This window comes from Wyeomyia smithii, chromosome 2 (genome assembly GCF_029784165.1).
Source record: "Wyeomyia smithii strain HCP4-BCI-WySm-NY-G18 chromosome 2, ASM2978416v1, whole genome shotgun sequence".
NCBI classification, from domain to species: Eukaryota; Metazoa; Arthropoda; class Insecta; order Diptera; family Culicidae; genus Wyeomyia; species Wyeomyia smithii.
In genome coordinates this window covers 50,978,887-50,997,523 of record NC_073695.1, presented here as the reverse complement: position 1 = coordinate 50,997,523, position 18,637 = coordinate 50,978,887, and the positions used below count along the sequence as shown (strand labels likewise).

At 36.6% G+C, this 18,637-nt stretch overlaps 1 protein-coding gene across 3 annotated transcripts in view; it reads left to right on the top strand.

The window, feature by feature from the left end:
• LOC129724532 (uncharacterized) overlaps nucleotides 1–18,637 on the top strand; it is a 545,414-nt gene that overhangs the window by 60,304 nt on the left and 466,473 nt on the right. For all 3 annotated transcript variants that reach the window (XM_055679507.1, XM_055679508.1, XM_055679506.1), the window contains exon 2: nucleotides 14,873–15,586. In XM_055679507.1, the coding sequence (XP_055535482.1) occupies nucleotides 15,449–15,586 (138 nt within the window). In that variant the 5' untranslated portion in view covers nucleotides 14,873–15,448. The remainder of the gene's footprint in view (nucleotides 1–14,872; nucleotides 15,587–18,637) is intronic.

The window sequence follows — 18,637 nt, the reverse complement described above, 5'->3', positions numbered from 1 at the left end:
TATCAGTACTTTTCCAGTGGGGATTATAGTCATTGGTACTGGGGTGAGGAATGAAGGACAAGCTGACAAATGAGTTTTGGTCGTGATATGTTCGGTTTTCAATTAGCCGGAAATTCTGACACTGAGTTGAGTGGGCTTATCGGTGTTTTTCTCCATCGCACCTTGGATGCGATCAACTCCCTAAACTTGCGTATTGGCCGCATGCGGATTCGTGTTTCAAAAGATCTGTAAAGGTAAGTTGATTATAAATGAGTTTTTAGCAATAAGGATTTTTAACAAAGCTATCTGATTAGAATATTTTAATTGTAATAATGTTGTAAGAAGTTAATTGTGAATATAATATTGTTTTTTTTTCATACTATTAAAGCAAAAATTTTTAAAAATTGTTAGGAAAAATATTTATTGTTATATGGTTGCAAATAAAAATCAAACAAAAATTCAACTCAATCAAATTTAATTTAAATTTTTTCCAAGCAAGTTGGGGCAAACATAAAAAAGTGACTTTTTAAGAAAATTTGTTAGTATAGCATACAACATGGGGTTGTCCATATCGTATGGCAAATTAGGGGGTGTAGAGATGTTAGTTCAACATCTACCCAAGATAGCGCAGGGCACCCATGCTACCTTCATATATGCTACAGGATTAAGGGTATTGTGTTGGTACGAAAGATAATATGCAAAGGATCTTTATTTTGATTTAATGAATTATTGTTATTCAAAGAAATATATTCAAGAATATTTATACATACCTTCATGTTTAACGTTTGCGGTAAAAAAATGGACTTTTTTCAGATGGTGATGAAAAAATAAACTAAGACGGATAATTGAGTTGGATAAATTTCCCATTGATGGTAATTATATTATCTCCTTGCGACAGTTACCGGAACATTCGTCATGGCGGACGAAAACATGGGTGTAGGCATATTTTTAAGCTTTTTCTTCTTTTTTTTCATCAATTCCTCCTCCGTTTTCACGACAAAATTGTTGGAATAGATCTTGCGCTTCAAGTTTGCCCAAAAATTCTCGATGGGACGCAGCTGGGAGACGTAGGGCGGATTCGCCGACTTCGGTACCACAACGATATTCAGCCGCTCCATCTCCTCCAACCATCGCTTCGAGTTGTGGGCCGGCGCTTAATCTGGCCAGAGCACCGTGTCTTCTACCTTATGGTATTTCTTGATGAACGACGCAACTTCTTGCAGGCACTTCGTACTAGAAATTTCCCCGTTCACTGATTGTCTATAAATTTCCCCTTTTCGCTGATTGTCAGCCACAGCAGCACCTTCTTGGGGAACTCGGAGCTCACTTCCTTTGTGGGAGAAGTGAAATACTAAGTTCCCTGCCAGTCGTTGCCATCCAGGGTGAGATAGGTCTCGTCATCCATCACAACTGCCACGTCGCGATTCGCCGGGAAAATCGACTTGACCATCTTATTCAACCGCTATAGCTGCGTCATTGCCTGCAGCTCCGAGACCAGTGGACGGGACTGCCGCTTTCTGACATGTATGTCCATGTTCTCCAGATACCTTTTCACTGTTTTACCGCATGCACCATTCTCCCGGCCAAGTGAACGCAGCGAGTTAGCCACTTTTCCCTCGGTCTTCCTCTTCAGCATCCGTTGAAGCTTTTTGTCGCTCAGGGTCGTTGGTCGTCCGGAACCGAACTTTCTTCCGATGCTCTGATTTTGTCCAATAGTGTCAAGATGTTGTAGATGCCGGAACGGGCATACCCGGTGTCTACAAAGTGCCGCACGATGTCCGTTTTTGACGTGGCGGGGTACCGTTCTTTGAACGCGTACTTCTCTAAACGGAGTAGCTTCACTATTTGGCCATCACAGTTAGAGTTTGACTGATAGAGCTGTCAATTTTTTTTGCTAACTCATGGGTTACTACGATTGATTATGCATGAGTAGTTTCGTCTGTGCGATTAAGGATAAACTCATGAAAAATCGGCAATTTTCATCCAATTTTTTACCATGAGTATTTTAATTGGTTCACCCAGAGCCGGATTTAAGATTTTTGGGGCCCGGGGCCCACTTTTAAGTGGGAGCCCCAAAATAAAACAAAACCGGTTTTTTTTCGTACGAGTTAAAAACATTTAATTGTTGTTGAAAGGATAACTCACTGTTTACAGCCAGATCTAACTGTCGAATGATTTGACCCGAGGTGCCAGATGTTTTTGAAAGATGTCTGCAGCTGCTTGAAAACCGCATTTTTTTTCTTGATATATGAAAAAAAACTTACCGCACACAAAATACGTCGTTGAGTCAGAATATGTAGGCAGTGGAATTTATTTCGTCCAAGTTATTGTTACCCGTGGTCGGGAAGCAAGGCAAATGCGAAGTAAATGTATAGGAAAGCTTGACTTTGGAACTTTTCACCTATTTTCACCATTAAGCAGTAAAGCAACGATGTTAAACATTATATTAAACAATTGTCACACATTTTATCTATCCACTGACACATAAATGACTAAGATACATTAAGTCGTTCGCTTGCTATAATCGTTTGAAATCTGACGCAACATTTGCCATTTTCATTTTCAATTTCACGAAATGTAATCTAGCATAGAAAACAAAGACATAGAACTACGTCAAAAAATCTGCACACGTACTCTGAAAATCTGCATTTTGCAAAGCATATCTGGTATTCCTGATTCGAACAAGTAAGCAACAGCAATGCATTAAAAAAAACTTGTGGGTTATTTTCTTTCTCTGCTTTACCTCCCATGCACCCTGGTTCGATTCGAATGATGTGTTGATGTGTATCATTCTCAAAAGAATCCAAGGTGAACTCTTATGGATGTAATTGTGGTATTGGCGCTCGTTAAAAAATAACATTGGAGGAAAGTTTCAGATTGAAATTGTTTGTTCAATTTTTTTTTTTGCTGTAAATCGAACTTTTGATTGAATCTCAATTTTTAAAGAGAAAAAAACTTATTCTCGATTTCCGGGGGCCCCAAAAATGTCAGCCCTCCCTCAAATCTGGCTCTGGGTCTACCTTCCAGCATCCATTGATACTCTCGACTTATCCATTAATTGCAAATATAGCATAAAAACCTCGTATTCAACCTCTACGCCAGTTAGTCGCACACAGATTCGAATCTGTCCATCTTTTTCAAGGGGCACCTTAATTGAGTAATTCATCTACCGGCCAGCGAATGGCGGTGGCACTGCGAGCACACTTAATTTTACTTTCGCTCAATGTTTATTTGTGTTCAAATATTCTTAAAACAAACAAAAGACGATCAAAAAACAAAAGGGTAATCCGTTCGTGCTCTTCTTCACTACCCGAACTTTGCGGTTTCACTAATAAGGGCATTATTATTTCGCGACAAACAGCCTCTGTTACTAAAATTATACATAGAGGTACCTACACAACGCGCACATCACGTCTTGGAATCTGAATAAAAATCTATCTGTATTTGAAAAAATTTTGCTCGCGCAGGCGTATACGCTAAAGCTTTACAAATTTCGACAAAGTTAAAGATCATAACATAAAATTAACATATTTTGTTTTCGTTATCACTGAAACTTTACTAAAAACATTACCGGTAATAAAAAATACTAAAACCTTTACTGTCCTTCTACACGTAGTTGTACCAATTTTTATGCAGTTTCCTATAAACATGGGACAGCTATCGGCAGAACGGCAGTTTACCGGTAATACAAAACATCCGCGTAAAACGGAAAAAGTTTATTTTTCAGAAAAATACTTCAAAAACGTTTGTATCTTCCACAAAACGGCTTAAAATTTTATGCTCTATAATTGTGAAAAAGTGAAAAGTTGATTCGACAAGGTGTTTCTCTGTGTGAGGTGTTTGTGCAAGAGCGACAGTGAGTACCCAGCAGTCACAGAACAGATATGCAACTTCGAATAAAACTCTGCAGCAAATCGGTGCCAAAGCTTTCGCATTCATTTTTTGCTGTTCCATTCATTTTTTTTGCTTTAATGACCAGGCAAAAGGTGATCTTGAATAGTTAAATCTATCATAATCAAGTTAAGACAGGACCGCATTCAAGAGATCTTTAAAGCGGAAATTCAGTAACAATTCACAATCAACGCCAATAGAAGAAATTAAACTAAAAATCTTTCAACCATTCAAACATTGTCTAACAAATTTTCTTGGATCGTACACCTCACGACTGTTGAAACTATTTTAACCTGTTAGTTGATTTACTTGAATATTTTCGTTGAACTTGGAAACCGAATTTCTCGGTCAACGACAATATTTTTTTCTCGTACCGTTTTTTATACCTGTGCTGTACCAGCACTGCTTACGACATTAGGTACAATGTAAACAAATGATTGTCGTTAGTCAAGATATTCAGTTTTCAATTTGGGCAACAATGAAATCCATTAAAAATATATCTACACAAAAACCGTTGCACGCATGCGGGTGGTACTGTACGTTTATCATGAAAAGGCACCCTCGCTATACCAGTACCGGGGAGAACAAAGGATTCTCTCGACGAAAAAGCGGCGAGAGCTCATACAGTCCTTTTGTTGAATGAATGGAATATAACCGTAATGAAATTTCGAGTGTAAAATGCGTTCTCTTCACCGCTAGATGTCGATACTTAAAATAAATAGATTTTGTCTCGTTTTTGGTTCTTCAGTTGAACAGATGTGCAGCAGTGAAGCATTCTGGTAGAGAAGAAATCGTTTTATACCAGAGAAGAAGCTTCAATTGAACATCCGTAGACCGAGGCTGCGTGTTTCTTTTCCGTTTAATCTGTTTCGTCCCTCTCGCTTGCTTAGCTCAGACTTATCGGTCCATTGAATATTTTTGTTTCAATTGCTCACTCAGACTGATAGCTGTCATTTTCAGTTAATTTAAACTAAGTTTTTTCTTGGAAAAGCTTCGCTATAATCAGTGATGGCGAGTTAGGGGTACTGCCAAGATTGAAATTTATTACTCGTGTGTGAGATTGGGAGGTTTTCGGAGTGCAGCTGCGCGCAGTCTGCCTAAGCTAAGCTAAGCTAAACTAATTGTCACAGGACAGAATTGGTAGTTTTGCAATGCATTTCAAAAATTTATCATTCGAACGCGACAAGTATCTGATCGCATCCCCTATCATGCCAAGTCCTGACCGGACGGTTACGGACATTTTATTCTTTTCTATGTTCAAATGATTGTTCTAGCTTTTGGACAAGTGTTGATATGCATACACAATTATTATTCAACTAGGTTGGAACCTTGTTGGTCGGGGTGACAATAGTTCATGGCAACTAAATTCTGATTGCGATTGTTTTGACATTTTGTAGATAATCTTAAAACTATATTTTGCTTGATATTCATGGTTGCATTTGCAAGTTTTTAGGCTATAAATGCATGAAACTTCGCCAGTTTTATACTCAGTAGATGTCTTAGTTTATTCATTTGACAAATAAGATAGAATCGGGGCGAAGCGCCGTGTATCAAGGTATTCATTTATGTCTCACGGTGATCGTTTAGCCGAAAACTACTCGCTCGTTGGTTTTATTTATACACGTTGCAAATCGGAGTAGGTTTCTTTCGGTCGATAAATTTCGTGGTTTATTTAATGATTGCGAGATGAATACCTTGTAATAAATCACGTTTTGAAAGAAACTCATCGTTCGCCTTCATAATGAGTTAACTCCGTTCGAAACATTTCTCGATTTCGTCACTTGGGGCCGTGACGTGACACAACCGTTCCTTTCCGTTGCAGTCGTGGAGCTGCAGAGGTAAACTCGGTCTTCGACAACAACGACTGTTACATCTCCTTTCTTACAGCATCCTTCCTTACCCTAACGATCGAAGGACGTAGCCGGCGCCGTTATTAATTTATACAAAGCGGAAGCTATTGAATTATTGTACACTGAAAATGATAAACTAATTCCAAGTAGACATAAACGTGGTTCTCAGTGCAACTTCACCAGCACAGATCCGTCACAGAGGAGCAACTCAACAGGGAAATTCTTCTTAGTTTTCATACAACTACAATGCAATCAATCCTAAATTACGTTACGACAAAGTCATTTATTTCAAAACTGCATTTTGAGATAAACGCGTATAAAGTTTCAAGTTTAGCTCATGCAGTCATGACGGGATGCGATTCAAATCGTACTAACTTTCTACTTATTGCTCAAATCACTACGAAATTTTGTGAAAGAAGTTGTACTCTAAGATAATACAATAATTTTTTTTGACGTTGAATTATGTCTCCCGGCAACATTCTGGAATAAGGGTGCATATTGGAATACCAGAAACTGTCAAATTTCAAGTGATTATAACTGATTCAATTTTCAACGAATTCTTTCATTCTTACAGCAATCGATTGGAAAACTCGCGATTAGACACGTAGTCACGTAGACACGTAGTTTTCGACCAATCAGAGATGAAAACAAGGCCAAATACCTTCCAATATGGGTATTTTTGAAACCAGGGTAATATCCTGAGGCCGAAAATCGACTCCAGATACCATTTTGATTTGCAAGAGGATAACTTCAGGTTTTTGAGAAATAAGCTCACGATGGCAAAACACTACCCAATATGATTATTTCTGAATTGATGCCAGAAATTGAATATGAACTCCAGACGCCACTCTGAAGTTCAAGGTGATGTCTTGCGGTGTTTGAAAAAGGGCCATCTACCATCAAATATGGAATTTTTTTGTAGCCGGAATGATATCCAGAGGCCGTGAATCGACTCCAGCTACCGTTTCGTATCTCTTTGGGCCTGCCAAGTTATTTTCAAAGAGTTATTTTATTGGTGTTGTATGAAGTTACTGAGCTCCAACGCACCTTTAATGTTCCTTATGAGACCTAGGGTATTTGTTCTATTATTCATATCATTAAGCCGATATTCATGAATAATGTACAGATTAAACACTAAGTTTCCACGGAATCATTGTACAAATTAACAAAACACGCTTACATGCTCTTATGGAATCGCCCAGCATTGGAAATTTAGTAAACTTAGCTAGATTTAACCTGAATTTTGTGAAACAAACCATTTTTCACAACGCATCCATATTCATCTCAAAACTAAGATCACTGCTCAATTAATCATCTCACGACGCTCCCATGTTCATCACACTATTCAACATAATTGAATCACACTTCCATGAATGAACGTAGCCTTAAACCGTCGTAGTAGGTTACCTAGGTATCCACTGTAGTTGTTTACGTGCAAAATTGGTGACCTAGGTCACCACTGCAGTGCTATCGAATTATGTAAATTATGTCGGAATAATTCAACATTTTCATTATGATTTTTCCGTATTAACAGAAACTGATTTGGCAACTTTTGATTATCTTCAACGCAGTGAAAACAGATGAAAATACCTACAGTTGAAGTTTAGGAATTGTTGAAATTCATCTCATATATTTCTGCTAATTAAAGCTTGTTTTTGGAATTATGAGGAGAACATTTTAAAGATTGAAGTATTCTTAGTGTAGTGAGTGATTTTGTTAGTGATTAAAATAAAAAATGGTCCGCAAATGATGAAAAACACTTTGGTTGGCTGCTGAATGAGTCCCGTTGCAGTCGTATAGAGCAACGCACGGATTTTATTTTCTGAGGCAGGTGATTGAAATAAAACAGTTTTCGAGTGTAGATTTTCGACTACAATATCAAATTTAGAACTTTTAAGTGATTTTTTGAGGATTCTTCTTAATGAGAAATCTAAAGTGAACTAAGAAAAATCCGTTCCATGGATTAGTAAATTGATTTAGTTAGAAAATATGCTTTTTTTTCCTGTTTTCAATTGTGATTTCATGTTGTATTGGATGAATAAATGAGCTGAGATGAATTCCCTCATAACAACTGTATAAATTTTCAGATCGATCGATATAATCTTATTTTCGCGCGAGATATTTTTAGTTTCCAGAGGATTTGATATGGGAAACTTATTCAAAACCTGTTCTCCAGATATGTTCAGTTGACTCTTAGCAAAACATTGATGAATGATTTTTGTAGGAAAATTTTCCTGGAAAAATGTCTTTCAAAGCCGTAAGATGCCTCGATGCTTGTAGAAAAAGTTGTTTACCACAAACTGATGAATGGCTTAACCTTTTTTTTTTGCAACACTGGTGCAGTATGCTCATAGTGTCTTTGGAAAACTTTTTTCCCATATGATCGTGTCGCTGTCTAATAAACATATTGATATGAGATAGTATAGTCATACCTCGATATAAGGCAACCTCGATATTTGTTTTTGGGGTATAAATTGCTTCAAAAAAATGTTTGTAATAAGTTTTGAAACCATTGAAACCAACGCGAAAATTGTTCTAAATGGGCATAAGAAAAGTTTAAAAAATACTATTAGGTGATGGTAAGGAGGTTTTCACGCATCCTTCAGTAACGATTCACAGCCTTGCAACAATTAGAAATTTTTCGCAACTTTGAGTAACTTCTTGTATCAATTGAAAAACATTTTTTTTTTGTTTCTGAAAATATTTCAAAATGGGCTCAAGAAAAGTTGAAAAATACTGATAGGTTATGGAAAATAGGTTTTTGCGCATCTTTGAGTAACCATTAAGACTCTTGCATGAATTGAAAAAAAATTTTTGTTCGATATAGCGTAATTAATTCCAATCGAATGTTTTTGCCTTTCTCCTAGAAAGGTATAGCAATCACTGGAAAAACCAAAGGTATAAAAGTGGTCCCAATGGCCGAATGTCATATACCACTCGACCCCTTTCGACGAACTGAGCATTTTCTGTATGTATGTATGTATGTGTGTATGTGTGTGTGTGTGTGTGTGTGTGTGTGTGTGTGTATGTGCAACTTTTTTTTCTCACTCACTTTTCTCAGAGATGGCTGGACCGATTTTCATAAAATTAATTGCAAATGAAAGGTCTAGTTGCGCCATAGGTTGCTATTGAATTTCATTGTAATCGGATTTTTAGTTTAGAGGTTATGTATCAAAATATAAAAATCACGAAACATCAGTATCTCAGAAACCACACAACCGATTTTTATAAAATTGGTTTCAAATGATCGGGCTGTCTCCAGAACCCTTAAATTTTGAATTTCGTTATGATTGAACATATGGTTCAAAAGTTATATAAAGAAAAGTTATCCTGAGGTTGTTTAAACTCACTCATTTTTCTTAGAGATGGCTGAACCGATTTTCACAAAATTAGTGTCAAATGAAAGGTCTAGTTGCCCCATAGGTTGCTATTGAATTTCATTGCAATCGGATTGTAACTTTGTCCGTTGTTCATGAGAATGTGAAATCACATAATGAAAGTAAACATATTGACTTCCTCCTAACGATCACTGACTAATTAAAAGGTTGAAAAGCGATTCAAATGGCTGAATGTCATATACTACTCGACTCAGTTAGACGAATCGAGCATTTTCTGCATATAAGCATGTATAGGTGTATATGTTTGTGTGTGGGTGTGTACGTGTGTATGTGCACCTTTTTTCGCACTCACTATTCTCAGAGATGGTCTGACCGAACAGATTTCAATGAAATTAATTGCAAATGAAAGGTCTAGTTGCCCTATAAGACCCTGTTGAATTTTATTGTAATCTGATTTCTAGTTTAGAGGTTATGTATCAAAGTGTAAAAAACACGAAACATCAATATCTCAGAAACCACACATCTGATTTGATTAAAATTAGTTTCAAATGTACGGGCTACCTTAAAAACCCTCAACTTTTGAATTTTATGAAGATTGAACATGTGGTTCAGAAGTTATGGAAAGAAACGTGTTCTGGAGACTATTTATTCTCACTCATGTTTCTCAGAGATGGCTGGACCGATTTTTATAAAATTAGTGTCATATGAAAGTAATCGGACTGTAACTTCGTCTGTAATGTATCGAAATGTGAAAATCACGAAACGGGATGAACGGGCTAGTTAAGGGTTAACTGATGAATTATGATTGAACACGTGATTTCAAAGTTTGGCTGCCCCATACGTTACCTTTTCATTTGATTGTAATCAAACTTAAGCAAGCGTTATGTTTTAATTTGTAAAACAACGAAAGTCTATTATCTCAAGTATTACACGACTTATTTGAACATAACTAATGTCATACAAATGAGTCATCTCTCAAACTTACAAATAACAAACTTCATAACAATTTGATATGCTGTTGAAAAGTTTTAGAAAGAAAAGAAATTCAAAGACTATTCAACACTTTACCTGCTTCGATCAATATATATGGCCTCAACATGATTTAAATGTGGTATCGTACTATCTGAACGTTCCCGGCATCGCCCGTGATTAAATTGTTCGAAATTAAGAGTCATTGCTTTTATTTCGCTATTTCTTAAGTACTAACATTACGTCAAATTTCATATTTTATACTTCAATTACAACATCAATATTTTAGAACCCAACGAGTGAATATACCTTTGTTGGATTCAAGCATTCATGTAAATCTATTTTTACAAATAATAAGTTTGAATGAGAAAGCCTGAGTCTGACCGGTAGGTGGATTAATTTAGGTTTTTCCTAACCCATTAACTTAAGGCATACTGTCGTAATTCTACGTTAACATTACGGTTATGTCTCATACACAAACTCTTCAACTTTTTCGATTTTTCAAAACTAAACAGGTATATTTTTCTTTTATTATTTTACTTTTACGTTAATTACCTGGCAGTTGAGCTTTAGAACGTCTGAAATTGAGTGTTTTAGGAAAGATAATGTTGTATTTTAAGCGATAATTGAATTATAAACTGTGATATGTTGCATAATAGGTGTGTATAATATAAAGTGTAACGTTAATAGTCCCAAATATTTTTAAAAACAAGCATTTTCTGTTTTTGGTACAATTTCTCACTAGTGACCCACGGTTGATGGTATGTACTTTTTTCTGAAAAACCAATTTACAGCTTGTTGATAATTTTCAATAGACTTTGGAACCATTTTTGTATTATTGAAACTTTTTGATACATAACTAAAGTAAGTTTACATTTTATAGTTTTTTGATATTTACAAATTCCAAAATTTCGATTTAACTATTGAGTCGTTTGATAATTTTTAATTTTTTTTGGTGCCAAATTGAAAGTATGCCCAACTTTACTTCAAATAACAATACTTGTGCAAAAGTTTTGAGACGAACCGTTTCTTGCTGTTTTTGGGGGCTTAAATCCAGGACATCCTATCGGTTTTTTTTGGATTTCTGAGTCAATTTCACGAATAAATATGAAATTTTGACGGAGGTTTTTTTAAATAATTTTTAGTATGCTAAACTATGCCGTTTAATGAAATCACCATGCGTCTCCATTAGAGAGGGACTACAATGCATGATGGAGAAGCATATATTTAGTGACATTGAAGATTTGAGATATTTGTCCAAATCTGTACCATGTTTTTCAGTTTGCTTATTTTTCGTTTCCTAATTACATACACTGGCTGCTGTGATGAATTTGAATGCTGACGATCCACTCGAATTTTTATTTCGTCATATGGGATTATGTAACTACTTATCATTGTACATTATTTTCCGTTTGTCCTTCTCTCGTGGTTTTCTGATGGTAGACTTTTATAAACTCATATTTTTCACAATTACAAAGAAGCATTAACACTTCTCTCTTCGCTGATCGGGCACAAACCTGTTGTGTTTATCATAATTTCCCTTTATTTGGGCAAAGTGGGAACGTTGCACCGAAAATATCACTAGCAGATGGTGCTGTTATTTCCACAATGTAGATTTCGTACCGAAAATGATGAAAACATGTATAATTTGTCTCTTCAGGAATGAAAATATATTGCCTTTCGAATTGGCCTTTATCTTCGGGGCTCGGAAAAGAGGCTTGTCCCCACTCAAACCGATGTTTTAGACTATTATCACGCTTGTTCCGTCCGATTCAAATCTGTATCATCCATTCTATTCCGGCTCGCTCGAGGAGGACGTTGCTGCTCTCGTTCTTCCGCACTAAAGCTGTTTTCCCATAAATCAGCTTGCGGCAAACCTTCCGCTGGAGATGTCTTCGGTCTGACCTAACTGTCGGGGATGGTTCCGTATCTGCAGGCAGTACTAAGTGATACAATTTAAAAACAGAACCATTAAGCGGCTGCGAGACAAGAAAATAATGCTAGGAGCAAAGTAAGAGTAATATGATTCGACCAATATAGCAAAGCACCTTTTGAATCAAGTTACAAGTAGCGGCCGATGGAATGCCCTAGGGTGCGGTATAAATTTCGGTATATTTTTGGTTGGCGTCCACAAGCCGCGCAGAAGGTAGGCTTGATTTACCTTTTTATTATTCATATTTTCTTCGCTTTAAACGTCAGGAAAGTCAATTCGGTGAGAAGAGATTCTCCACTAGTCCTTTACTGGAGCAATTGCTGCGCGACTCAACATCATAAAGGTTCGAGAGGTTGGAAAAATTAATTGATTTGTTTGAATTTGCCACCTCGAACCGTGTTGCCGCGGTTAGGTAGACGAGAACATTTACATTGAAGCGCACGAGGTAAAGCAACCAAAATTGGATTTAGTAACAGAACGACAAGTGGGACGCCTTCTGATGGCAGCGTGACTGTGCCTGACACTCAATGATTAGCCACTGGACTGGACCGGTATGTCTTTGTTAAGTGAATTGAATTGGAAGATTGATTGCGGTACAGTCCTTGTGGTGTTCGCAGCTCCTTCGCGATAAAGGACTCATCAACGCGATGAAGGCTCCTCCGAAGCCATTTGTGTTGTAGCATTAAATTAAATTAATTGAGGTTGGATTTGTGTGCGCTCATTTGCGTCTGTATGTGTTCATTTTGTTGATGTTTGGTGTGGCGTTAATGTTGCTTCTACTATGCCTCAACATCTCTGCAAACGGAAGCAGCATTATTGAGGCAGTTATTTTGGAACAGGAAACGGCAATTCTGTACGGTAGTAAATATTTATTCTAGGATGGATTCTATCTTTTGCATATTTGAACTATCTTGCATCGAATATGAGTGGGAACGAAGAAAATTCAATATCCGTTGATAGACGGAATCCTTTTTTTCTGTGAATCACGATTTACTTTTCCGATAAACGTATTTACATTATGTGCTCGGTTAGTTTCTCCAGCATTCCCGCTTGGTCCACCCCTCCTCAAATTATAAGTTTCCACAACTAAGATATGTCAGTGTTTGCATAAAATGAAATATATTGTATTTACTGTAACCAACATGATTGCAGTTCAATCAAGGTTTCGTGAAAACATATTTGTATAGTTGCGAACGGATAATCTGTTGGTATAGAAAATAACGATGGATACCCGACATACTCCACACGGTTCTGTTCTCTTTCATCAGTCGAGATAGATTGAACAGAAAACTTGTTTGCTTCGTCAGAGTAGCAGCGTACGTTCGAATAGGAAGCAGCAAGTTCGAAAACTGTGCAGCAAAGACCTCTTGTTGAAAGATTCTTTAGTAGTCCTTGTCACATGATTGCATTTTTCAAGCATTCAGGCGACATAGTATTTCCTTGAAATGATGTTTCTACCAAATAGAAACAGGATTATTGATTTTGATGGGACAGAAATTATGGTTCTCTTTATGTTACACCGGCTTACATGAGAACAAAACTCTCCCAGATAAAAATTATGTTACGTTCCTTAAGTTAATTTTTATGTAGGAAAAGTTGAATTTGACTTTAGCCCCTCCCAAATAAAAATTCTGCGCACGGCTATGCCCTCTTCAAATGCCCCGGAAAATACCTAAAGCAGCTGCGGAAATGAAATTGAACTGATGTTAATAAATGAGCACCATGGCGTTGTTACTTCAGCGTACGGAATGCATGAATTCCCATTCCGTGAAACAAGAGCGCTTTTATCGGAAAACATGTTGCTTGATATTGATATGCATACGTTTACGCTTGCATACCATACTTACTCGTATACACTTGTCGGCCAAAAGATACTAGTAAATCAGTCTACCGGCTCAGGTTCTCTCCCGAGAAAATTGAATTTCTAAGGATAGCATCACGGATAGGCTTGGGAACCTAATTTAATGCTAATATTTATCTTTGGCCAAACGTGTAAGCGAAGGCAGACATCAAGCCGCCTGGAAGCGACTGTGATGTAGGCACTCCGAAAGAAAGGTCCTTGTTTGTTCGGTGGACATCACACACAAAAAAAGCCTGCGCGTATCATCGGGGGAATAAGCGTTGGCCTAATTTTGTGTCGGCTGAGTGGTTCAGTGGTTGCTTGTACATATACTGGAGGATCCTATGCCCAGAAGCAATCAACGCAAAGTAGGATGAGTGGAAGAGTGAGATTGAAGTAGAGTGGTAACCATTGATCCATTAGAGGGTAGGCTAAGCAAAAGGGCTATAGAAAAATAGATTGTTCTTTATGCTGTCAACTCCTTTGACATTTCTGAACTTTTTTACATTTCTGAAATGTTTCTACTAGGTATTTTAAAAAGCACTGATTTCTTCATTTCTTTGTATTAAAACAGTATGAAGCTATTTTCATTCATTTGTACATGCAAGTGAATTTCAAATTAAAACAAAACTACGCGATCCATGTTCGGTTTTACATTAGCTTTAAGTAAGTCTATTTTCGAAAATGAATGTTTTCGTGATTTTTATGCTACATATAGAAAATAGCAACTTTTCGCGGAACACGGTCGATACAAAAAGTGTTAAAAGCAGAGCAAATATCATAATGAGTGAAGCAGCAAGTTAAGGGGGTTTTCCTTTTTCAACTGTGAGGATATATTCCGACAAATGAGTGAAAGACTTACCGCGACCCAGTCTCAAATGGATGAAAGTATAAACATTTTATTTTTCATAAAATTTTTTTCACACATGCTTACAAATCATTTTTAATTAAAACAATTGAAAATTGCGTATATGTTTTCGCATATATATTATATACAAGCTAGAACTATATGAAAATTGAATCAATAAATTTGTCCATAACCTGTTGCTTCTTTTTCTGTTTTATATTCCAGGTCATCAATGCCAGTTGGAGGCACAACCATGATTACCCTTTTTATTGGCCTGCAAAAACCACATATTGTTGTGGTGGGTTTAAGTGCGAAGCCGTACCACGATGAAGAAAAAAGCTTTCGATTGTGACAGTTGCTGAACGCAAAAAACAACCTAAGGAATAAAATTGCCGGCTTCTACCGGTAAACGTAAGCGGGTACCGTTTGTCGTGTTTCCTTCGCAGAAATTGGTCATAAGTTCTATGTTGCGTGTAGTGCAGTGTAGGCACTTGAGTGCCAATAATACGGAAAAGTATATCAATCTAACAAGAGAATGTGTTTCAGTTCAATAGTTTGCGTCACAGTATTATAGGTAGTATTTGTGAGTGAGGTTCTTTATGAATAGCAAGCAACGACGGATCAAAGTATCAGAAATGTTGTTCATTTTATTGTCAATAACACAGTACAGTTTGGACGACTTGTGACAGCACAAAAGTCGCGTTGATTTTCTTTCTCGATGTGGTTTTCGAGCTCGTTGATGTTTTCATCGAGCACTTCTAGGATTGTTTAGAGATCCGAACCAGCGATACGGTGTTGAAGATGAATTTGCATAAACTGAGTAAACGGCACTCGATTCATACGATGCAGCCGCAACCCGCCCCGGGCAGATCAGCGGCGACAGACGAGTCAGCATCCTTCGGAACCGGAGCCAAGCAGCGCAAAAAGGGAAAATTTCGGGTGAGTTTGCAGCACAATAAGTTGACACTTTTGTGTGCGTGTGTGCACTTTCGATGATTTATTCCACTTTGGGGACTTTCGTGGTGCAGTTTGAGGAGATTGGCATTTGCATAGCATAATTGAGGGATCAGCGCGTTTCAATATTAATTGGATTCTTGGTTAGTCATGTGAGTTTGATAGTTTTTGTTTCACATGGTATTCCGATTCAGCACCCATTTAACACATAAACGATTCATAAAAAATTAGATACTGTTACACAGGAAGCATTTTTTTAATTACTATAGCGCTTCTGGTAACCGTAATACAAAAAATTTAAGCGTTCAAATGTAGAAGGATTGATTATCTAGTAGTGGAAAGTAGGTGAAGACGGACAGTCTAAGGTTTAACCTAATAATTACTCAGGTATTGCTATTCAGACCGCAGTAGTCATACAAATTGAAACATAAGATCATTTGTTGTCATAATTATTTTTGGTATTAGTGAACTTCCTCCAAGTTTTATGTGTTTTGGGTCTTCAAAAATATGACTACAAATTGCTGTTTTTTGACATGGTTGGGAAAGACGGATACCTGGGGTAGGTAAGATGGACACTACGATGGTAAAGGTGGACACTCACTAAAAAGATGTAGTACGTTACGTATTCTTTTGATTTATGTGTTGAGTGAGGGCCATACACTACTCTACGTTATTGGAGTCCATCTATACATCACGTTCTATACATACAATTTGGGAGGGTTGTTTATGATGAAAGCCAGAATTCACGGCCTGTATGGCCTAATCTAACTGCTAAGTGATTATTACCTGCTGGTTTCTCTCGCGGGTGTACTTTGTAAGCATCTGTAGTACACAACCGATAATACATGTGAAAGTTCTTGGAAAATTCGTGTGTCCATCTTTCCCTACCTTAGTGTGTCCGTCTTGCCCGACCTCCCAAGTAACGAAACGGGTTTTATCAAAGTTTTATAGCGCTTTTTTAGCTGTATTAAGCGCTATAAAACTTTGATAAAACCAATATTGTTACCAGGGCTTGCTGTAAATTTTTCAAACGATCGTAGCTCTCTTTTGAAACATCGAAAATCTACTCGATTTACACTAGAAAACCGAGGAAAGACTAATTAACCACTTTACTATCGGGAATAAATGAAAACACATAAGTTTAACGAGTTGATTTTTCGTGAAATGAAAATGACATCAAATAGCGTGTTTACGAAAATATTCTTTTTTTTACTTACAAATTTGACAGTTTGCTTGCTGAAAACCGACTATGCATCTCTAAAGTATTAACACATAACAAAGAAGGTATTCGCATCACTCAACTATCATAATACATTTTAGTTTGTGAAATTTTAAAAGTGTCCATCTTACCCGCGGTGTTCGTCTTAACCTACTTCCCCTTACTAAAAACTTCATTCAGTGTACAAACTTTTAAAAACAATCAAAAAGTTAAAACGCAAGAAGTGTTTTTTGAGTTCTTTTTTTATAGTTTTTGAGAGTGTGTATATAAGCTAGAGGAAATTTCATCTGCTGTAATAATAACCTTCTCGGACGCCAATTTAATTTAAATCTCTGTTACTGTTTTACATTATCATGATGCCTAATTTTTTCTTCAGAAGTTTCAAGTTATTCGAGGTCTTAAAAATTAGTGCACGCGTTTTTTATTTTATTCATACAGAAAGTTTCTTGAAAAATCTTGAAAACGTCTACATTTCGTTAATGATTTAAATTACGTCAAGAACAGGATGTGCTCATGATTTCAATTACACAACAAGCATAAAAAAAATACTTCAATAACTGACGTAGAACTATGCACACTATTAAAAATAACATTGTCCGACTAAGTTTATATATATAGTTTATATATAGTCTATTTATATATAGTCTAGTTTATATATAGTCTATTGTACGAGCGTAATACAACATTGCAAAGTGATACTGTACTACATAGAGTAAGAGACATTTTGTGCCAAGCTGGAATTTTGAAAAATTCCATAATTGTCAACCGATTTCAACTAAGCAATATCCCAAATCGTAACGATGGCCTCAATCCCTGTACTTCTAATATGCTAAGCGAGCGCTCTACCATCTGAGCTACATCCACGACGGCAGAAAAGGTTTGGTTACTGTTGTACTAAATGTTACCAGCTAAACCTGAATGAGAAAAACAATGAATGAATATTTGAAGAATAAACAAGCAACGGTTTTCGAATTTTTGTGCAAACGGAGCTGTTGAAGTACTATCGGTTTTTAATTCGTATTTTTACGATATTACTGATTGAACACAATAAGAAAGCATTTTCTTTCAAAATCTAGCGCGTGAGACATTTCGAAAAAATCATTAATCTCTAATACTTCTTTAGTTGCCCTGAGTTTGCTGTTCAAAACTGGATATGATGCTGATCGCAACCTTTGTGCTACCCCGACAGTGGGGGAATAAGGTACTTTTACAACACACACTGAAAAAGCTGTTTTCACATTTAGAATTTAGATTTTGATAACCAGAATCCAACACAGAATGTTTGCTTGTGTTCTTTCCAAAATAAGGCAAATCAAAATGTTTTCTGCTCCCGCGCTGCAGCTGAGTTGTTTGTTCAAACCGAAAGCAAATTCGAAAAACCTGTTGTGCTGATAATTCCGCAATCTCCTGCTGCTTCTACTGTACGTCCGTCCCACCAAAAGAATGTAATTAGTTTAACCAGAACAGGCTCTTTTATAGCCCAAAGAGTGCATTTTCGGCTAACTAGGTATACTATTCTGTCGACCTTGTTAGAGAAAGCCAGTAAGCGATTAATAAGCGGATGTAATTTTCGATTTAATAAGACAATTTTCAATAGAACAATAGTTCGAATAATCAAAAAACAATTTTCTGCATTTTGGCAGAAGCGTGTATAATTTTCTAATTGATTGTTGCAAAAATGTAGAAAATTGGTTGAAAACAAACCAATTACAGTCCTACCTCGATATAAGGCAACTTTATTTTTATTTTCGTTACGTTATATCGAAGCAAAAAAAACTGTTTTTTCAATTTATGCAAGATTGTTAATGGTTACTCAA